We start from the raw sequence: 19,264 nt of genomic DNA on the forward strand, positions 1-19,264 counted from the left end.
GAAACATCAGCAACAATTGCGCAAAACTTCTTATGAACTCCATATGGTGTCTCTTGCGTCCTAAAAATCACAAGAAACCCATTTGGGCATCTCCGTGTCGTCAGTGCAGCAAAAGCTGAGGGTCCCGGCGAAGCCCGCCCCGCCGAAGACCGAGTTCGGCCGTCCGCTATCAGCGGGGCAAAATCCGCGCTTGTTATCGGTCACCACCGACATCAATTAGTGATAAAGATCCTGGCCGATAGATAAGCATCAACGTCACGACAGAAAACTTGGGAAGATATAAGAGACGGCTGCTCTCCTTGTTTGACTTCAATTTTAGCTCCTCATCCTCAGCCCGGACGTACAAGACAGAACAAATCAAGAACCTTTAAACCCCAAACACTCGCAACCATGCCTTCAGCCACCGGCCCCGTTGTCCAACCTCTCACGCCTCCCGAGGGCTCCAAGATCAACTTCGGAGCCACCATCACCGGCATTGACATTGAGAACCTCACTGGTAAGACATGAAAAAGCATCATACATGATGAAACAATGTGACCTCTGTAGAAAAGGGAGAATACCCGTGAAATCGGTAACCTCCTCGGTAAGCCACCCCAATCATCAAACTAACCCCAGAACACCCTCCACTAACATCCCCCACCCAGACTCCGACTTTGCCCTCATCCGTGACGCCCTCTTCACCCACCAAGTCGTAATCTTCAAATCCCAATCCCACGTCTCCCCACGCGCCCAATACGAGCTCACCAACCGCTTCGATCCCCTCGCAACCTCTTATGGTCATGGCAAAACAGTAGACGCCAAACGCTCCATCCTCCACCCCGACCTCAAAACAATCCCCCACCAGCCCCAAGTCCAAGTCATCGGCAACGGCTTTGTGTCTTCCTACGAAGGCCTTCAAAACATCACCCTCCGCCACCCCCACCACAAAACCTTCCACGCCACCTCCATCCCCGAAGCCGACGACCTCACACACACGAGGTTCTACAGATGGCACATCGATGCCGCCCTCTACGGCCTCGCCCCACCCATCGTGACCACCCTCCTGGCAGTCAAAGTCCCCTCTGGCCGCAGGCAAATCTGCCGTTACGACGACGGAACAGGGGATGAGCTCTCCGTCCCCTTGGGAACCACAGCTTTTGTCTCGTCATGCACCTCCTACGACATCCTCTCCCCCAAAGACCAAGCCTTTTGTCGTTCCACCCGCGTGGAATACGCCCCCCACCCCTACATCTGGATGTCAGGCGCCAAATCCCGCTCTGACGGACTGGGTATGGTCTCCCAAGGCAAAGAGATACCTCTCGGGGACCTTCCCCCTATTGAACAAGACAAGATCCAGATTTTGCCCATGTGCTGGAAGAATCCTGTCACGGGAAAGCTAGCGCTGCAGGTGCACCCTTCTGCGATTAGAAAGTTGCACTTGGCTGATGGGACGGTGATTGAGGATTTGGCGGAGGTGAGGGAGATTGTGCATAGGCTGCAGAGGCCGGGGATTGCACCCGAGTATGTCTACGCGCATGACTGGGAGGAGGGGGATTTTGTGCTTTTCCACAACAGGGGGGTGTTGCATAGTGTTGTGGGCGCGTTTGCCGAGGAGGAGGTGAGGTTGTTTAGGCAGTGCAATGTTGCGGCGAGTGAGTTTCCTTTAGGGCCTGATGATGAGTAGATCAAGCTAAGGGTTCGACGAGAGGAGGGGAGGTTAAGGGTTTAGACTGTTTTGTGCTTTCTTTGAGATTTAGATAGGTAGTTTTGTTTAGCGTGCAATAGGTATTATCATCCTTTCTTTTTTAAATATCAGCGCTTGAGAGTGATGAGACACAGCTGAGGCAATAGAACAACCATTACTGTCGTTTAGGGCAGGGGAACAAGTAAATTCAATCATTTTCTTTTCTTTCTCATGACCGAGACCCTCACCAACCCGAAACACCATCCCCCTCCTCAACCTACCTGTACTTAACTCTCATGACAGCCTGAGATATACACACAATGTCAGACAAATCAACTAATAGAATAGCAGGTAAAGACAGGGCAAAACAAATACCCATAAAAATAAAAAATAAAAATAAATTAACAAAACCCCATGATATCATCAACCATTCATGTCGTCATTCCTATGCCTAAAACAATGCCTCTGCTTCTCGATGCCCCTTCATCCATCACCACATCACGTCAGGTACCAACTTGTACAAAGTTCATTCAAATCATAACTTCATAACAGAAATTCTTCCCTCTCCCAACGTAATGATCGCTTCGCTTCGCTTTGTTTGCTTGTGGTAGTGGTGGTGGTGACACACGTGATAAAGAAAAGTTGACGAGATCCAGAATGTCCCAAGAAAAAAGAATAAGAAATACAATAAAATAGCCAAAGAAAAATCCAAAAATGACGACAAGAAAAAACCAAAACGCTATCCCACAATCGTCGCAGGGCCACCTCCTCCCATTGTATCCTCAGGCGGGCCAGGTTCAATATAATTCACCCACTCCGACACCCGATGCAAGCCTCTCCCAGATCCGCTCAGGCCAGCCTGCATCGAGGGCTTGGCCTCAGTCTTGTTGTGCTCCCGGTGAGCTTGCGTGGCCCGTCTTCGGATGTGAGGAGCACGGGCAGAACCCCCGCTGGGATCCCACTCATGCAGTCCCATGCCCATGCCCGGGGGACCAAACCATTCAGGTGTCGGTCCTCCTGGATGACGGCCGGAGACGTACATGTCCTCCTCCATGGTGTGCCTGCGAGGCATATGCGAAATAGCCGGTGGCGGCACCGGAGCGACCGGAATTGATGGACCACCTCCGTGTCCGTGCATCATTGCTGCTGCCGGGTGCGATGCGGTGCGAGAAAGAGGCGGTGGTCCTCTTGTAGGACTCAGCGGCCCCTGGGGCACCATCGCACTCATCATGCCCATGTGTCCCATGTGTCCGGGCGGTCCGACAGGGCCAACTCCGATGGTGGTCATAGGAGCAGGTGGGACGGCGTGGCCCATCCCGCCCATGTGGTAGGCTCCTGGACTCTGTCTGCTCTCCGGGTTGAAACGATCGGCGAGCCGTTTGTCGAATGACGACGCTCGGCGTCTCTCGGGCGAAGGAGCACGGAGTCTATCGTCAGGATGAGCCAGCTGTCTTTCGGGCATTGCCATGTGCCTCTCTGGCATCTGCTGTTGTTGTCTTTCCGGCATCGGGGCGTGCCTTTCCGACATGGAGGCGTAGCGGTCAGGAGTGGCCATGTGTCGTTCAGGAAGCTGCATGTGTCTATCGTGGGGTGCCATGTGCCTTTCTGGGATCTGCATGTGCCTCTCGGGCGCGAGCATGTGTCGTGGCTTCTGCGGAATCTCCATCGCCATGGGTGCTCCTCTTTCTGGGGATGGGAAACGCGTCGGGACTTGCCAACCATCGGGTGACTCTTCGCGCCGCTCCTGAGCAAATGGATGGTGTCTATCCAAAGAACGCGGCCGTCTCGCAGTAGGGAATGTTTGTCGTCTTTCGGGCGAGTACGGTCTCCGTCTGTCGGCTGTGTAGTTCTCGGCAGCAAACTCCTCATATCGCTCCGGCGAAGCATAGCGCGCCGCTCTTTGAGCATAGGCCTCGGAGGCATAATCAGCGCGCGGCGCGGCCCGAGATGGTACTCGGTCGAAGGCGGGGCGTGAGGGTGGCTCAAATGCCGAACGAGGCGGTGGCGGCGCCATGGGAACATGTGTTTGCGGAGGTGATGGTGCAACAACCGTTGCAGCCCTCCCAGCTCGGAAATCACCGTTTCCAAAAGACGCTCCGCGGCTCCGAGCTTCGATGCGTCGTCGGGGTTGTTCTTCAAAGTCAAAGACGTTGACACCTGCCCTTCCTCCACCGTACTCGGCCTGCTCATCGACATGACCAAAGGCATCATCAAAAGAATGCATCCGGCGAGCATGATGAGGTTCTTCACGGACTTCCATACGCCGAGCAAGATATGGTTCTTCCTCGTAGCTCGATGGGCGAGGCTTTACAGTGCCTGCATAAGAGGCCGGGAATCCCGACCGTAGAGCCTGGGGAGAGGGAACACGAGATGCGTACTTCGGCGCAGATGCAAAGGGATTCGGGGGTTCGTCCATCGGCGTCCTCATGCGGTCTGCGGCTGCTCGAGGTACAGCTTGGACCGAGTTATTCGTCATGGGGCATGCGCACGATTTCCACGGACCGCCGCAGAGCATACAGAACTGAGCACCACAACGGCTGATAGGGACAGGGTATTAGCTGGGAACCATCATGATTGCGGTGGCATGGAACCTGGACTTACCACTTCATATGGTTGCAGCCTTCAGCGAGTTCGACCATGTGATGGCACTGATAACAGGTCTGGTATGTATCTCGCTTGGATTGCGGCATGAACTGTGCTGTGTTCTCATCGCCTGGGCAATTGTACTGCGGATGCCACAGTCCATGGCAAGCACAGCAGACTTTTGTTTTGCAGTGACTGCATTTTGCCTGCCCACGCCCGTTCTCCTGACGAATGTTGTCGGGCTGGAACCACCTGCCACACCGTTCCTCTGGACAATATATGCGGCTTCTGGTCGTATACTCACGGTATTTTCGGTTCCACTCGGCTTTGAAATCTTCACCCAGCAGTTTGTCGACGTGCTTTGGTGGGATGGGCTCTGCGGTACAACATCGAGGGGGCATATGCTGTGGGCCTCGGAGAGACAGCTCAAAGCTGCGCACCAGGCAAGTGTTGCACATGCGATGTGCGCACTTGAGCTTGGCTGTGTTCTCGACCAGAGTCTTGTTGTCTCTGCATGAGACACAAGTGGTAAACCTCTTGGGTTGTTGCCTCTCCAACTGCATGTTATTGGCAGCTGTCGGATCGGCAAACATGGACCGCTTGGAGCTGAAGCTCTGTGACGACGCATGGTGTGACCCTTCTATGGTGGTGTTGGCTCTTCTGAACACTGAAGGGGCCCTCGACACATAAGCGTCTGACTCATACTGCCTGGTCGACGGTCTATCGCCAGGGTTAGCTACTACTAAGAAATACTGCCTATTCGGAGGCGGTTGACAATACCTTCTGGTTCGGGATTTGGACCGTGCCCGGTCGCCATCGAGACTCGGAGCACGAGAAACGTCTCTCGGACGACGATAGGCATCCGGCTTCACCGACGCAGCTCGAGAGGGTGCTCGGGAAGGGGCTCGGGATTGAGCTCGCGATCTTCCTACACCTACCGATTGCTCATACCTTGTCGATGCAAAATCCGGCTCCGGATCTGGATCCTCATAGACGACCTCAATTTCGGGCTCCTCTGTGCGCCGGTTGAGGCGCTCATGCATGGACGGTGCGGGAGGGGGTACCGGGGCGGTGGGAACAGCCGGAGGCTTCCTTCTCCGGGTAGGCTGTTGAATAACCACTTCCTCCAAAGAATCCTCGGTCACGTCAGTTTCGCCCTCAGAATCGGACATGGAAGTGCGGGGTGAGCGCCTAGATTCAGGAGTGGACCTGTAGCGGTGAGCGGAGCGAGAACTCTGGTCGCGACGAGATGCCATCGTCTGACGGCTTGCTGGCCGCGATGGACGTATAGGCGGCTCATCATCATCGTCGTCGTCGTCATATGAAGGGCGATGTTGCATACGGCGGGCCATGGCCTTGGTGTCGACCAAGGGCACGGTGGAGTTGGGCCGCATGGCAGCAGTCCGATGTCGAGAACGGGACGGCGGCTTGGACGGGAGGTCGGAGTCCTCGGAGTCGGTGGGACTCGGGAGCTGTTGACGCTGCTTCGAAGGACGTCGAGATGGTTGCTGCTGCTTGGGAGGCGACGCTTGGGCGTCGTCTGAGTCGTCAGAGGACTCGACAATGTCTATGTCTATGTCTATATCCCCATGACGTTTCGGGTGAGGCGACGGACGGGGTCGTGGCCCACTGGCTGATGTCCAATCGTTTTGGGACTGGGGCTCCGGCTTGGGAGATTTTCCTGTGCGCTTCTTCCGCACACTGCTTCGCGAAGTCCTAGGCCCGCCCTGTTGCTGGTCTTCGACGTCGGCCATTCGATCGACTCGTCTTGGTCCCCGTATTACTCGCTCACTTCAACGACAACAGGACACCGGGTCTGGAGTCTGATGGGGCACTCTGAGTGCCTCTGTGCCGCGGTAGGTGGACGGTGGAAGAGAATTGCGACGGGGGGTAGACGAAGCGTCGGCCAGATGGTCCAGTGTGGTTGGACGGCGGAGGCGGGTCTGCAGATGCCCCAGAGCTGCGATTGGGCTCACTGGCTTCCCACTTGGACCACTTGCATTGCCAGCACAACACAATTCCTTCCGACAGCCCACGGTGCCACCCCTTGGCTTTGCCCTGGGCTCGCCCTAACCACGGATGAAAAACCGGCAGCAGCCTAATAAATACCTGACCCGTCCTAGCTTGCAAGTGCTCTCTGCAGACAGCTGAAGGATCACCAGCTTTGGGCACCGCCGAGAACCGTGGTGGAGGGATCAGGCCTGATGCGGGAGTTCGGTCGGGTGGAGGAAAAGCGAGCGGGTCGGTCGTGGGCAAGGTGAGGTGAGTGAGGAGAGACGAGAGGGAAAGATGAGATGAGGGTGATGACGGCCTGAGGCCTCGACCGTCGGAACGCTGTCTGGGTGCTTGGGTCCTTCGCTTGCAGTGTTAGTGGAGAAAACCCCCCTTCCGAAGCATCAGTTGCTGGCCTTCTTCCAATGGGACTGCTATCACCTCACGACGCAGCTGACAGGCTAGAGTCGCGACCACTGTGACGCAGCCGACTATTGGACACAACGATCCCCGACTGAAAAGGAGATGGCTGAACGCAGAGAGGCGAGCTGTCACATCACGTGATGCGGGCTTCGACAGTCCCAATGGCAGCACATTCCTGGACCCCCAGCTCATGCCAGCAGCCTCTTGTTGGAGAAAGCTGGAGGAGGGAGAAAACAGGTTCTGGTTTGCCGCGCTTATTTGCGTCAAGGCAACGATCAGATTGCCGGGAAGTGTCAGCTGGAAGACAATGTTAGGGTCAATGGATCGGGGGCCTCTATAACCCTTGAATCAAGGGTCTTGAATGCAGAGTGTTTTGTCAGAAAGCCATACCAGCGTCAAGAGAATCGCTGTCCTTTGGTTTGAAAACCACTCTCCAACACCCAATTTGAGGGCTTTCGAGCTGTTGATCATGCGAATAGCTGTTAGGCCTGATCCTAGTGTCGACCCAAAAGGAGGGGCTGTCTTGACGACGATCCTTCCCCGCATTCTGTCATGGAGTGGCCAGTGCGGCCCCGGCCTCCAACACAACACAAGCCGTTCAGCGGCACGGGCGGAGGAACGACACGGACGGCAGCGGATCCCGTCCTATCGGGCGCAGGGGCCTTCCCCGGAGATCGATTCTCGGCGCTTGGAAACATCTTCGGCACCGAAGACTCCACGGTCCAAACCTCAAGCTTGACCGAAGACCGATGTATTCACGGACCGGCCGTCCTCCACAGCAACAGGAAGGACGGAGCACATCCTTATGGTTAACGATTACCCAAATGGCTCCGAAGTCCACATGCCGGCGCTCCTCCGCTTCTAGCCTCCAGCGACTGCCACTTTACCCCATCATCAGATGCTGAAATGCCTCACGGGACTCCGATCAGCTGCAGGGGAAGATGCCAAAGCAACCATATCCCGACTCCCGAGACATGATTCCATCATTTGGTTGCACAACGGAGTCAACTACCGGCACACGGTACTGTACAGCACATTATGCCGTGGAACGCAAGACGGCGAACTGACCGGTCCGGGACATGCTCAAACGGAGGAGCCGGCAGTCGCAGCTTTCATCAGAATGGGCTCACCTTGAAGGCAACGTGATACAAGCCTTTTTGCCTGCTGCGGCGAAGGCTATCGGTATGACGGTGCGAGACTGGCTGCCCATTGACACAGTAGTATCCCCAATAAACGACACCCAAGACAAAAACCGACCGTTGAACAAGTTCCATCCCGTCCAAGATGCAACGATAAAAACACCAATATGGAACCCTCTGAGCATGGACGTCGGGATTGATCCCGAAAACTTGAGGCTTTAGCAAAAGCATCACCGACACTACAGAAGGCTGATGTAACTTTCAGATGTATCGCACTCGCTAATCATGCAACAAAACACTCAAGAGTCCACTACCGTACCTTACATTACCTACATTACCACTACCCACAAAGCCAGCGGCATTGAAAATTAAAAGGAGAAGAGCCAAAATGGACCCTTTGACGTTGCACTGTCGGCCCTATTTTTTCGCCGTGACTGGCCTTGACACCCAGCAAAGGTAGGCCAGCGTAGCTTTCACAACCCATCTCGGATCGGACCATGATGAAATCATCATTATCATGCTAAATCAAGACGTCAACCACCATCTAAGAGGCCAGCGACGAATCTGACTGCCGGAATAATATGCACACTTCTCCCACCACCCTACCTGGATGAAACAAGGTAAGTCGAGCCGTCTCCATGTACTGTTCCGGTTCCACCACGTGGTTCCCCGAAAAGAAGCAGTACAATAACTTGGTTTCTAACAACGCCCATACAACTCTACACAACGTTAGACAGGCATTGATTGCCTTGTGCCCAACAAACATGTCGTATCACGGGCAGGTCTTCCGTGACTGCCTTGTATCAGCACTACGGAAATCTGCTACAACTACCACCAGCCCTTTTGGTCTCGGAGTTGAGTGCTCAGGCCTGGTTGTAATGCTAGAATGACCGATTCACTGTTGATTGCTCGCGCATACCTCGCTGATTTCATCGTCAAGACGGTGAGGTTGAGGAGGTACAAACATCTACATCGATAACTACTCACACTAACGAAGGGGAATTGCCCGCTCTTGGACCCAACGGCACCAAGCGAGATCACGTCTGTCTTCTTCCAGACCCCCGGAATCATCGCTTCTGATATAGACGGTTCCCTAGGCTTGGTACGTGGGATCATATGGAGATTCCTCCTCGTTTCGTTTCAGCTTGAGGAAATATTCCTATCTTTCGTCCGATGTCATCTCGGTCCCATCTCATCACATAATGACAGATGTGATAAGATCTGACAAAGCAAAACGGTTGTCTGAAGCCTTGCCGGCTCCATCCGATCTCATATCGTTCAGGTACGCCATCTACCGTCCAAGGAAACGGTACCTGAATATCAAACCCCAGCTAGCTTAGCCAGACCACCTCGTCACATCGCATACTGCAGATCTAGTCCATCATGTCTTCATGATCAGGGTCTCACTCCGGTCCACATTCACATCTACACCCCTTCTGGTACGCACAGCACAACCCGAAAACGCTCGGAAACTTGGACACCACCGTGAGGCCAGGTATAGCTATCGTACACCTCAGCTTCACACCCCTCGATCCCGCAATATTCGCCGCCTATCCACCATCATAAACCACCAGCAGCCTCACTTGATCACCACATGAACCTCGCTACCACAACCCCATCATCTCCGGTCAAAGCTCAGGGTAGGTAGGTAAGTAGTCGTGGTAAGGTAGTGTAGCACAACTGCACCCTTTTTCCTTCATGGCCACAGTCAGTCAGAACTGACCAAATCTCGGAGAATAAAAAACAAGAAAAAATTCACGCCTTTGTCAGCAATTACCAGACACAACAACCGACCCCAGCCACCACCATATGCCACACGCCTCCCCTATTTGGCCACTCACTTCATACTAATGCGTGTAAAAACACGGCCTCGGAACTCCAGGCCGAAGATCCCCATCAGCATCTCCGTCCGCACATAGCCATCACCACACACATCACGCGCATACGCCAACTAGACCTGACCTTGACCAAGAAGGCAACCAACCCCCCTCTGCCTCGCCACGCCTCGTCGAGCAATGATTGTCCCAAAAGAGGTTCTCTCTCATCCTCACAGGTGGCGCACATTTTCCGAGCCGTGTTTCTCTCCTCCTTGTCGTGCACTGAAGAGAGCACATATCCCAAAACAGGCCGCTCCACACCTTAACCTACGTAGGCACCTACCAACCTAGACAGTGCACATGGTGAACGAACTCCCGTCCGTAACCCACAATACATTGATCCTCCAGTCTTCCTGCGCGCAACATATCCCCCCTCCCATCCCGAGTCCGAGTTCACAACTCCACACTGCCCAAAAAAAACCAGAAAACCGGTCGTCGTTGCAGCAGAACCTTTTGTCCAAATTCTGCAGGTCATCTCGTTTCGTGCTAGTTTCGTCTCATGTTTTTTATCCTCTTCGTCCCGCCCCTTCACCCCATCCACAACGGTTGGTCGGTTTTGGTTGGCGGTGGTGGTGGTTGTCAAAAAACAGGCCAGCAAATAAATTCTCCTACCGAGCACCGACTATCGAGAGTTAGGGTCTTGTCAAACGTTCAAGAATCCCACCCCCTCCCTGTCTGGCGTTAACAAGTACATGACTGGAGGGGGGGGATTTTGGGGAACTTTACGGTCAAGGGTTTGAAAGAAGCCCCTCCAGGGTTAGACAGACGTTTGTGGATACCTCGTAGAAAAAAGAGTTATCCAAAACCAAGTATCTCCCCTTCAGCCAAGGCAAAAAAAAAAAAAAACGGTTTTCCTCTTCCGCGATCAGCCACCACCGCCATGGCGGCTGGAAAACTCAACGGTCTTCTTTCTTTCTTCCTTTAACGGTCAATCGCTCGGCACCGCTCGTCGCCCCTTTTTCTCAGCGGTGGAGTCTGGCTGCTGATCCGCAAGACTGCCAACATCGTCACATTCACATCGACAAGTCCAACACATCAATCGTAGTGTTTCTGACAGCCATTTTGATATGTATATATATATATGAATAAGAATGGGGTATGTAAACTAAACAGAAAAAAAGTTACAACATCAAGAATAAAACCCCCTTTCCCCCTAGTCAAAAAAAAAATGGCAATGTTGCCCAAAAAGAAGTGAAACAAAAAAAAAAGAAGTGGTATCCCAACTGAAGAACAACAAAAAAAGGTATTCATGCAACATCTCTGTAGGCAAATCCAATTTCCAAACCCGTTTCCCCCGCCTCCCAACCCCAGAGTTCCTTCCGACTGTCCCCAACCCCTGGTGTGCGTGTGTGTCATCGTAGAGTGGTTTCCAATCCCCATATATATATGACATATAAAAGACTTTGGCGTTGCGTTGATGTTGTTGTGTTGTCGTATGTGTGTGTGTGTGTGTGTGTGTGTACGTCCTCCGTTACATTTTCACAATTCACCCATGGATATTCTTAGAAGCCCCCGTCTCGTAAACCACGCCCCCCCCTCCCATCCTCTCGTATCGTTGCAGAAGAGAAACCCATCCGCCACCAGCCAGCCGCCACTTATTGCCAACTCCAAGAGATGATGATGATGATGATGAAAAAAATGTCAATGATGATGATGATGATGATATGTTACCTGATTTTTCTTGACCACCTGCCCCGGGATGAAAGATTGAGAAAACAAGAGAAAAGAATTGATATAAACCCCCTGACCCAGCCAGCAACATATGGCCACCCCTCCGTCACCGTTGTGCTGTTGTCGTTTCAAGTTGAAGATAAAAGTATGATGAAACCCATAATCGAATAAAACGGGTCGGATGAACAACCCCCAGAATGGAAAGGATGAGTTGAATTGATGATTAGACAACGTCCTAAAATGCGGGGAGAAGGCGGGGTGAAAACATGGGGTAACGGGGGACCGGCCCGAAAACCCCGGTCCCAAGGACAATCCGTTCAATTTGCGACCGCCAACTCCAAAGAAAACGGAGGTGTGTGTGATTAGCCCGGAAAAGGATTCGCACTCACTCCCACACTCTCACACACACCATCATCATCGTCCGGGCCTTGTTTTCTGCGAAGACGGGGAACATGTGTTTGCTGAGAAATTGCACCGAAAAGTTGTATCGTTTGTTATGCGGAAAATGTCGGTGTTGTTTCGTCCACGAGATGCGCACCTATCGGGGCACCCGCCCCGGCGCGTGGTAACCCAGGCCCGCTCGAGTCGTCCGATGGATGAACCGGCTTGTTTTCGCCTTGGACGTCCACCACGCCCCGGGTCTTTACCCCTCGGTTTTGCATGTGTCATTGTCGTCCATTTCCTCCCCCCGTCTTTATCGGACCCGATGTCGGGTTTGTGATATCGGACAACGTAGGAACCTGACAGCAACTGGGGTACCGAAGAATTGCGCAAGTTATGTGACGGTTTTTCGATTTTCGTAGATGAAGGTCCTTGCTGATATCGCCTTCAGACAATGCATGCTCCGGCGGGATGCTAGGTGTTCGTACCAAATGTGCAGCGGCTACATGCGCACCTTCAGTAATAAGCGAATGGCGGCGTGGGGTCTTTTGCAACCCGGCAAGCGGCTGTCTTTCCCACAAGACCGGAAACGTGGTTCATGGGAGCGTTAGGCGAGACATATATGTCAGTGTTGGTAATCAGGGCTGGTGATGCGGGTTCGGGGTGCGGGTGTCCGGACTGGGCTGTCCTTGATTGCCGCAAGGGCTCACCCGCTGAGGTAGGTCCGACGTCTGACTTCGGCTTCCTTGATGATTTCAGCCGAGAGGCTCAGACTTGGCGACAGGACAGCGTAGCGTTCGATCTCCATGACGACGTCGTTGATGATTTGATCAATGGTATCGCGGTGGGGAACCAGGCTCCAGAGGATGCTCGACAGTGACGGCGACATGGTGGCGCCCATGACCAAAAGTGTCTGTGATACAATGGACAGAGCACCCTGCCAAAGGTACGGCATATGTCCGGCGTGACTGCGGCCAATTCGTTAGATTAACTGTCAAGAGGCGCTGCTGACCAATGGGAAAGACGGGGAAAAAGACTTACTGCGCAGTAATGTGCTCCAGTTGCCGGATTGACGCTTCTAGGCACTTTGTGCAAGCCTCCCGCACCGAGGGGTCCAACACCGCTTGCTCGTTGTCAAGGACCGCCAGAATATAAGGTCGATAGATGATGGTTCGGCAGGCGAAGAAGCGTAATCTCAGCACCGTCTGCACCGGATCGGGAAGCATCGTCCGTGTGAAGGGAAACTGCAGCGGTAGTGGCAAGCTCTCATACCACTGTGTCAGCTGGAAGTCAAGCTCTGCCACGACCGGCTCCAAGCTTGTTGTTGATGCCATGGAATCCTTCGAGTAGATGAGCTGACTGACGCGGTTGAGCAGCCTCCTCAGTGCAATCTCGGCCAGGAAATACCACAACTCGTCGCGTCCAACTGCTTCCTGCTCATCGCCCTCGAACCCGCAGGGAAGACCAACATTCTCCTCAAATGCAACCACACCAGAATGGGGGAGGTCCAATTCGGCCAATAAATCGCTTTCGAAGAGAAGTGAGTTCCAGTAAATTCTTTCGATCAGCTCCCTCTGATCAGCGGGCACTCTGCTCGGCGCCATGAGCAAAAGCTGCAGTTTCGTACTTGTCGTGCAAAGCAAGTTCCATGCCTCCAGCGGTCGAACAAGGTAAAACAGGTAAGCAGCAGCCAGCAAGTGACACTGTGCTGCGAGCACACTGTTGGACGTCATCATGCCTGGCAGCAGAGACCAAGCTGCGGTGAAATACTGAAGTCCGGGAGGGTCCTCATGGGGTACAATCCTCGAGATGCTGCCTCTCGAGCTAGCCTGGCCCAGGGCCAGCACCAACAGCACAATGCAACTCTCTGGTCCTTCTCTGAAACCGTTTGATAGCGCTATCCTGTAGTGGCTCCTCCACGTGTATGGGTTGACGCAGGCGTACCAGATGTTGACTCTGTCAAAGTAGGCTTCGATGTAGGCATTCGTATTGGAGAGGTCGACGCAGGGAGTCTTGGCGAGAGAGTGCAGCGGCTCACGGGCCATCTCAAGCTGCAGGAGAATTTGAGGGTCGTACGGTCGTGATACCAAATCGCGGATCATGGGCCACTGCAGCAGATGCAGAGCCGCATTCGTGTGCACCTTTGGCATGGTCGAGATATTGTTAGTGGCTGTGGCGGACCATGTCCCAAGTCCACCGCTGGGAATGACGGACACAAAGTTGGCGGCATTTGACCCGATTCCCATCAAGTTGTCACCGCTGAGAGCTGTCCCATTGCTCATATTTGGCGAATCATGAGACATGCCCATGCCATTGGGGTGGCCCACCATGTTCATCTGGAGCAGGTTCTCAATGCGGTTCAAGCGCTCCAGGATAAGCTTGTCGCCGGCATCCAGCTTGATGCCGGGCTCGCGATAAATGCACTCGGCACCCAACTCGGTACATAGCTTGCACTTTGGCTTCGTGCCATCGCATCGTGACTTCCTCGAACGGCAAACCTCGCACTATAAAATCCTGTCAGTAACCTTCCCGGCTGGTCCTGTGTTCTCGATTCAACGTACAGCGATGGTTGCCCTCCGCCTTGGATAGTCGACGCCCGCATCGGTATTCCGCCTTTTAAGAGGGTTGATACCCTCATCGCTCGGTGCCTTCTGCATCCCATTCGATTCTGGCCTGTTGTCTGATGACTGTGAAAGATTGCGCGCCTTCTGCGCCGAACCGAGTATGCCTTCCCTGCTGAAGCTAGGAGTCCGAGCCGACTTGAGAGATGTTGGTGACTTGAGAGAGTTTACGCCACCGCCGTTAACCTGGACCTGGGCCAGAAGCTGGGGCGAGGGCACCTCGATGGTGAAGTCCCTGTTCGGCAATGGAAACCTTCCTACAACAGTAGCACTGGCAGCCGCAGTCATAGTGGCCGTGGAAGAATGTGGAGAGTCACCGTTGGACGATGGTGACATGCTGTTGGCACTCGGTACGTTGATGAGTGCGTCCAAAGAGACAGACCGGTGATGCTCGTGATGTGTTCCGATAGATATGGGTGTTGTTAGAGAATCCCGGGCTTCCGTGTTTCGTTCGAGGTAATCAACCGGCGGATAACAGCAACCGCTTCCCACTTCGACGGTTCTGTCGACTCAGACACCGCAAGCACCAAAAACACAAGCACTCGGTTGTTGTTGTCCGGCTCGCATCATCAAGCGGCGACGACCAGAGGGAGTGAGGTGGAGGAGATGGAAAGGAACGGAGGTACGCTGGGCCGTATGTTGGTGATGGGTGGTGATAGCAAAAGTAAAGGGGGAGGGCAGGTCTTTTCGGGAACTGTGGGATGTGAAGGATTCATATGGGGGTAAGCTCGCCTAGAGGTAGCGTGAGCGGCAGCCCTTGTAGAATAAAACCCAAGACCGGTATGAAGAGGAGGGAACAGGTACAACAGATGCACCCTTGGGTGGCTTCGGAGATACCTACCTCTTGAGGGGGGGGGAGGAGGGGGGGGTGGGCGTCTGAACTAACGGTGGCTTGATGCTTTGTGGGGGAAATTTGCCCTGGTCCTGTTGATGAGTTCCCAAGGCCGGGTCACAGTGATCCGCGGTGTAGCTACTGTGATGCTGATACCCCCTTGAGTGTACCGTTGGATTGGCAGCGGCTCCAGGTTGGCTTGCGGCAAACCCCATCGCTTTTCACTCACGCGATGGACTCCAAAATTCGTCGTCCAAAACGGAGACGGGACGGTGGTCTACAGGGGAGCCCCATGCGCTAGGCTCGACGAGAGTGGGAACCGCGAACGACCGATGGACTACGACCCCCTGCTCAGCGTTGCAGTGACGCTGAGCGAAAGCGCCATGTGGAGTGGCAGAAAAGTGGTCTCTGATGGTGCTGTGGGTGTGCCCCGGATCTGGTGCGTGCTGGATCATGGAGGATGCATCGAGGGCCGAGGTCCTCGAGGGAATCAGGAGCATGGGGACGTGAAGCGAGCCGCGAGCAGCCGGTGGTCTGGCTGTCACCTGTGTCACCAGCTGAGAGAAGTCATCAGCAAGGGACAAGCAGGAGGGACGTCTGTGTTGAAGGGGTGGGGCCGGACACAGCATTTGCGGAGAAGGGGGAAAGAAGGAAAACGAGATGGATCATTGGAGGGAGGAGGAGGAATCGCAAATCAAAAACGCGGGGGTGGGGTTCCCCAAGGAATCTCCAAAACCGTTCGTTCACTTCTTGGGCTTGGGCTGGGGAAGACAGCAAAAGCATTGACCACTGACCGCAGGTGCAGGTGGTCGGTCTGCTCCGCTCGTTCCGTTGCCTGTTTGAGCTTCCATCATCCAAAAGTATAGGTAGGTAAGCAGAGTGACAGAGGGTATGTTGAACGAGGCATTGACAAAGTGCCTTATAAATGAGACTTACGTGGACTGCCCGTCTCGGCATAGACAGACAGACAGACAGACACCTACCTACTACCGTAACACGTACTCGTACTGACCAGGGCCAGGACAGCGGCGCTAACTCATGTAATAGTATCGTGTACCGCGAGGGCTAGCCACGACTGCCATGGCGGTGAATGAAACTGCAAAGGTTAGCCGATCAGCTGAAAAGCTCCAGATCACTTGCCAGGCTCTTGCTGCAACTCCAGCAGACAGACAGGGCAGCAGGGACTTTGACATGACAGCACGTATGAAGATGTCCATGGGTTGTCGGCATCACCAGCCGGATGAAGGGAAATGGTGCGCACGTTCACTCATAGTCTTACCTTTCTTGAGTCAACACACGAACCCGAACCCGGGCTTTGGAAGACCACTCATGTAAGACACACTGAAGACCATGTGGAGGTAATCATCGTGGACCTGCATCCCCGGTTTGATCTGCAAAAACATCCCCAGAAATGAGAGCCTATTGCCCCAGTATTCTCAATGCAGCTCCTCCATCAAGAAGCAGCAGTACAATCGTGTACATTGACCCCGCATCTTCACTTCCAGTCAGTCATCCAATCACCAACAGTCCGGACTTTGACGGCATGATCACCAGCTCACCCATCCCCCCCCTCTTAATACTCTGTTAATTCTTGACTCGTGTGTGTGTTGATGTTGGTTACGAAGAGTTTAGGTGGTTGTACCGGCCTTATAAGAGCGAGTGGTAAGGTCGTGCTTCTACCAGGGACCCCTTCACATAATACAAGCGCGCCATACCATAAGGCTTGATAAACCCTTGCAAATTGTATTTAGCATAAATTCAACAACTGCCAGCGTCGCTCCTGGTAATCTCTGGGCTCGACGAATCGCCTTGTTCCCATGCTCGGGCCCTCCGCACTGTCCGCCGCGAAGAACTGTGGTGAGGAGCAGAGAGTTCGAGAAGGCCACGAAAGAACTCCACACCACACGGAGCATCGTCTTGGAACAAAGCTGTTCGTCATGATCCTCGTCAACCTACTAGGCTGGTGGTGGTGGCAGGTACCTGCGTCCTGGATGTGTCGATACGTACGATACAAGCACACCCACACCACTCTGCCAACAAAAAGATCACCTCGGGAGTCGATCGAGCATCGTCTTGTAGGCGGCAAACCGGTGGATGTGGACGGTCAGGTGGTGATCAGTTCCCATTCCGCCTCTGCGGCCGTATATGACTCTTCTCATCAATGGGCTTCTTTGCCTTCCCTTCTGGTGGATGAAGCAGGATCTCGTGAACATTCAACACGATGGCCCGCTCCACCGCATACTTGCCACCGCCGCCGACAAGCTGCGTGGCTGCCTCGACTGCCTAAGGGTCCGTCCTATTTCGGGTAACCGAGATATTGCTGATATTGAGGGCTCGATAGAAGGGTGGTGGACCGCTATATTGGGAACCAAGTTTTGGTCCTCTTCCTTCTCGACTGTCAACTTTCGTTTCCTGCCGTGCGACCACTGGAAGGACTCCCGTCTAGACTCATCAACAATGCTGGGCTGTCTGTGATGGGCAAATTGGCCCAAGCACGTCACATCTCCAAGCTCCCGTCTGTCGAAGCCGCAATCTCGCCTTGTTCGCGATACCAAAATCCCGCCCTCTGTGTGTCCTAAAGGGTACTTGTGGCTGTTTGTGGGGCGCATAGAAGCACTGTCCATCCGATTCGGAGCAAGTCGCTTTTTCCAACGGCTCGAAACGTCAAAACGGGCGGTGGTAGACCGTTTCAGGATTAACTGGTAAATTACGGTCTGCACCACGCACGTGCATCCGCAGCCCAGCCGAGTGCGTTAGTGGCTTGGGGAACAGCGACTTCCACTGGGCGCCCAAAAAGGCGGTCGGTCCGAATGCTTGCAATTAGACCTTTGTGCACACCACCACCAGCCACACAACTTGGTGTGAAAGAGCCTCAGGACACGACATCTCCAGCTGTCGGGATACAGAAATATCGGGCTATCGAATATCAATAAGCCCCAGGTTTAACCCTATGCCAACCTCAACCCTAACAACTCGGACCAACTCCTCCACCAGCTAAAGATCTGGATACCTACCACAGAACGATCCAGACAATTGTATTTCTGTCCTCGTACATTCGCTAACCACTCAGCCGCCCAAGAGTCCCTAGAAACGGCCCATCTGGCCCTCTTCAGCCTCGCTGTCCTCCTCCCGCTACGCTCCGCTCCCTTGGTGACCGTGTGGGAGGTCATGGGACTTTTCGATATATATTAACCGGCACACACAAACCCTGGCTACACATGGCATACATTGACACCACCCGTCTAGACCCACGCTAGTCTAAGGTGCGGCTGCCGCAGACGATATTACACACGCCCGATTTCTCGTTGGAAAAGCACGGATGTCGTCGATATTCGGACGTGGCCTGCATGTGCCATCCTGATTCTGTCGTCGACTGTCCACACCCGGTCTTACAAGACTTAGGGGTGCATATGTGGCCGTCATGCCGTCCTGTCTGGCTCTGTCTGTGGCTAATCAGTTCCCCCTCAAGCCAGCTTCCCCCGCTCTCACGACCCCACCCCGCCGAAACCGTTGTCATCGGTGCGGGTATGTAACGGGTAAGAATGCGGGCACGGGCACGGACGACGGGGGCGGGTGCGGGGACCGCTGTGAAGTAGAGTCACCGATCACCAGTCCGATTTGCTGGCCTGGCCCAACAAGACAGCAGTTCATCACGGCGCTTCAGGGGCGTGCCCTGCTCCCAAGATTCCAACGGTAGCTTACAGAGAGATTTGAAAGCTTCCTACCTTCTTCTTTGTGGGTAGTCGCGTCTAACCGCGCCTAGTGGTGTAGTATCACACGGGATGACATTTCGCAAACCTCACCACCAGGTAGATCCGGATATACCAGTAGGAAATTACGCGGGCAGACGACTTCTTGTCCGGGAAGCTTGGTGAGTGCCGACAGCCGTGGCTTGCACCACCGGACACCCCCGGCAGGACCCCCAGGTCAACGAAGCCTTCGGTACCGGAAGACCACCTTGGTTTTTTCTGCTGTCCTCGGGGGCCAGCCCCACACCCCAAACTGGCTCTTCATGTCCGGCGACCGCACCACCGCGCACTCGCTTCGCACCTGACGGGCCTTGGCTTTCGGCTTTGCTTACC

At 54.1% G+C, this 19,264-nt stretch overlaps 3 protein-coding genes across 3 annotated transcripts; 1 reads left to right on the plus strand and 2 right to left on the minus strand.

The window, feature by feature from the left end:
• Positions 1-390: 390 nt before the first annotated feature.
• On the plus strand, positions 391-1,859 carry XAN1 (Alpha-ketoglutarate-dependent xanthine dioxygenase xan-1; the record flags this gene model as incomplete). Its single annotated transcript, XM_062891974.1, has 2 exons — positions 391-496; positions 645-1,859. The coding sequence occupies 2 exons, from the start codon at positions 391-393 to the stop codon at positions 1,661-1,663; spliced, it is 1,125 nt and encodes a 374-aa protein (XP_062740507.1). The 3' UTR covers positions 1,664-1,859.
• A 150-nt stretch (positions 1,860-2,009) lies between these two features.
• On the minus strand, positions 2,010-6,081 carry QC762_602850 (uncharacterized protein). The gene is made up of 3 exons (XM_062891973.1): positions 5,027-6,081; positions 4,265-4,966; positions 2,010-4,200 (listed from the first exon to the last, which is right to left on the minus strand). The coding sequence occupies exons 1-3, from the start codon at positions 5,998-6,000 to the stop codon at positions 2,403-2,405; spliced, it is 3,474 nt and encodes a 1,157-aa protein (XP_062740508.1). The 5' UTR covers positions 6,001-6,081; the 3' UTR covers positions 2,010-2,402.
• Positions 6,082-10,650: 4,569 nt separating this feature from the next.
• On the minus strand, positions 10,651-16,020 carry QC762_602840 (uncharacterized protein). The gene is made up of 4 exons (XM_062891972.1): positions 15,237-16,020; positions 14,291-15,082; positions 12,771-14,233; positions 10,651-12,697 (listed from the first exon to the last, which is right to left on the minus strand). The coding sequence occupies exons 2-4, from the start codon at positions 14,684-14,686 to the stop codon at positions 12,436-12,438; spliced, it is 2,121 nt and encodes a 706-aa protein (XP_062740509.1). The 5' UTR covers positions 14,687-15,082; positions 15,237-16,020; the 3' UTR covers positions 10,651-12,435.
• Between the last annotated feature and the right edge of the window lie 3,244 nt (positions 16,021-19,264).

The sequence above is a fragment of the Podospora pseudocomata genome, chromosome 6 (genome assembly GCF_035222375.1).
Source record: "Podospora pseudocomata strain CBS 415.72m chromosome 6, whole genome shotgun sequence".
NCBI lineage: Eukaryota > Fungi > Ascomycota > Sordariomycetes > Sordariales > Podosporaceae > Podospora > Podospora pseudocomata.

Excerpts from the sequence above, each read along its gene's own strand:
- QC762_602840 (XM_062891972.1), bottom strand. The coding sequence starts at position 14,686 with ATGTCACCATCGTCCAACGGTGACTCTCCACATTCTTCCACGGCCACT. Across the intron at positions 14,234-14,290 it reads GGCGGAGGGCAACCATCGCT|TGCGAGGTTTGCCGTTCGAG; the intron begins GTACGTTGAATC and ends AGGATTTTATAG. Across the intron at positions 12,698-12,770 it reads CTGGAGCACATTACTGCGCA|TCACGCCGGACATATGCCGT; the intron begins GTAAGTCTTTTT and ends AATTGGCCGCAG.
- QC762_602850 (XM_062891973.1), bottom strand. The coding sequence starts at position 6,000 with ATGGCCGACGTCGAAGACCAGCAACAGGGCGGGCCTAGGACTTCGCGA. Across the intron at positions 4,967-5,026 it reads TCCAAATCCCGAACCAGAAG|ACCGTCGACCAGGCAGTATG; the intron begins GTATTGTCAACC and ends CCCTGGCGATAG. Across the intron at positions 4,201-4,264 it reads GGCTGCAACCATATGAAGTG|CCGTTGTGGTGCTCAGTTCT; the intron begins GTAAGTCCAGGT and ends TGTCCCTATCAG.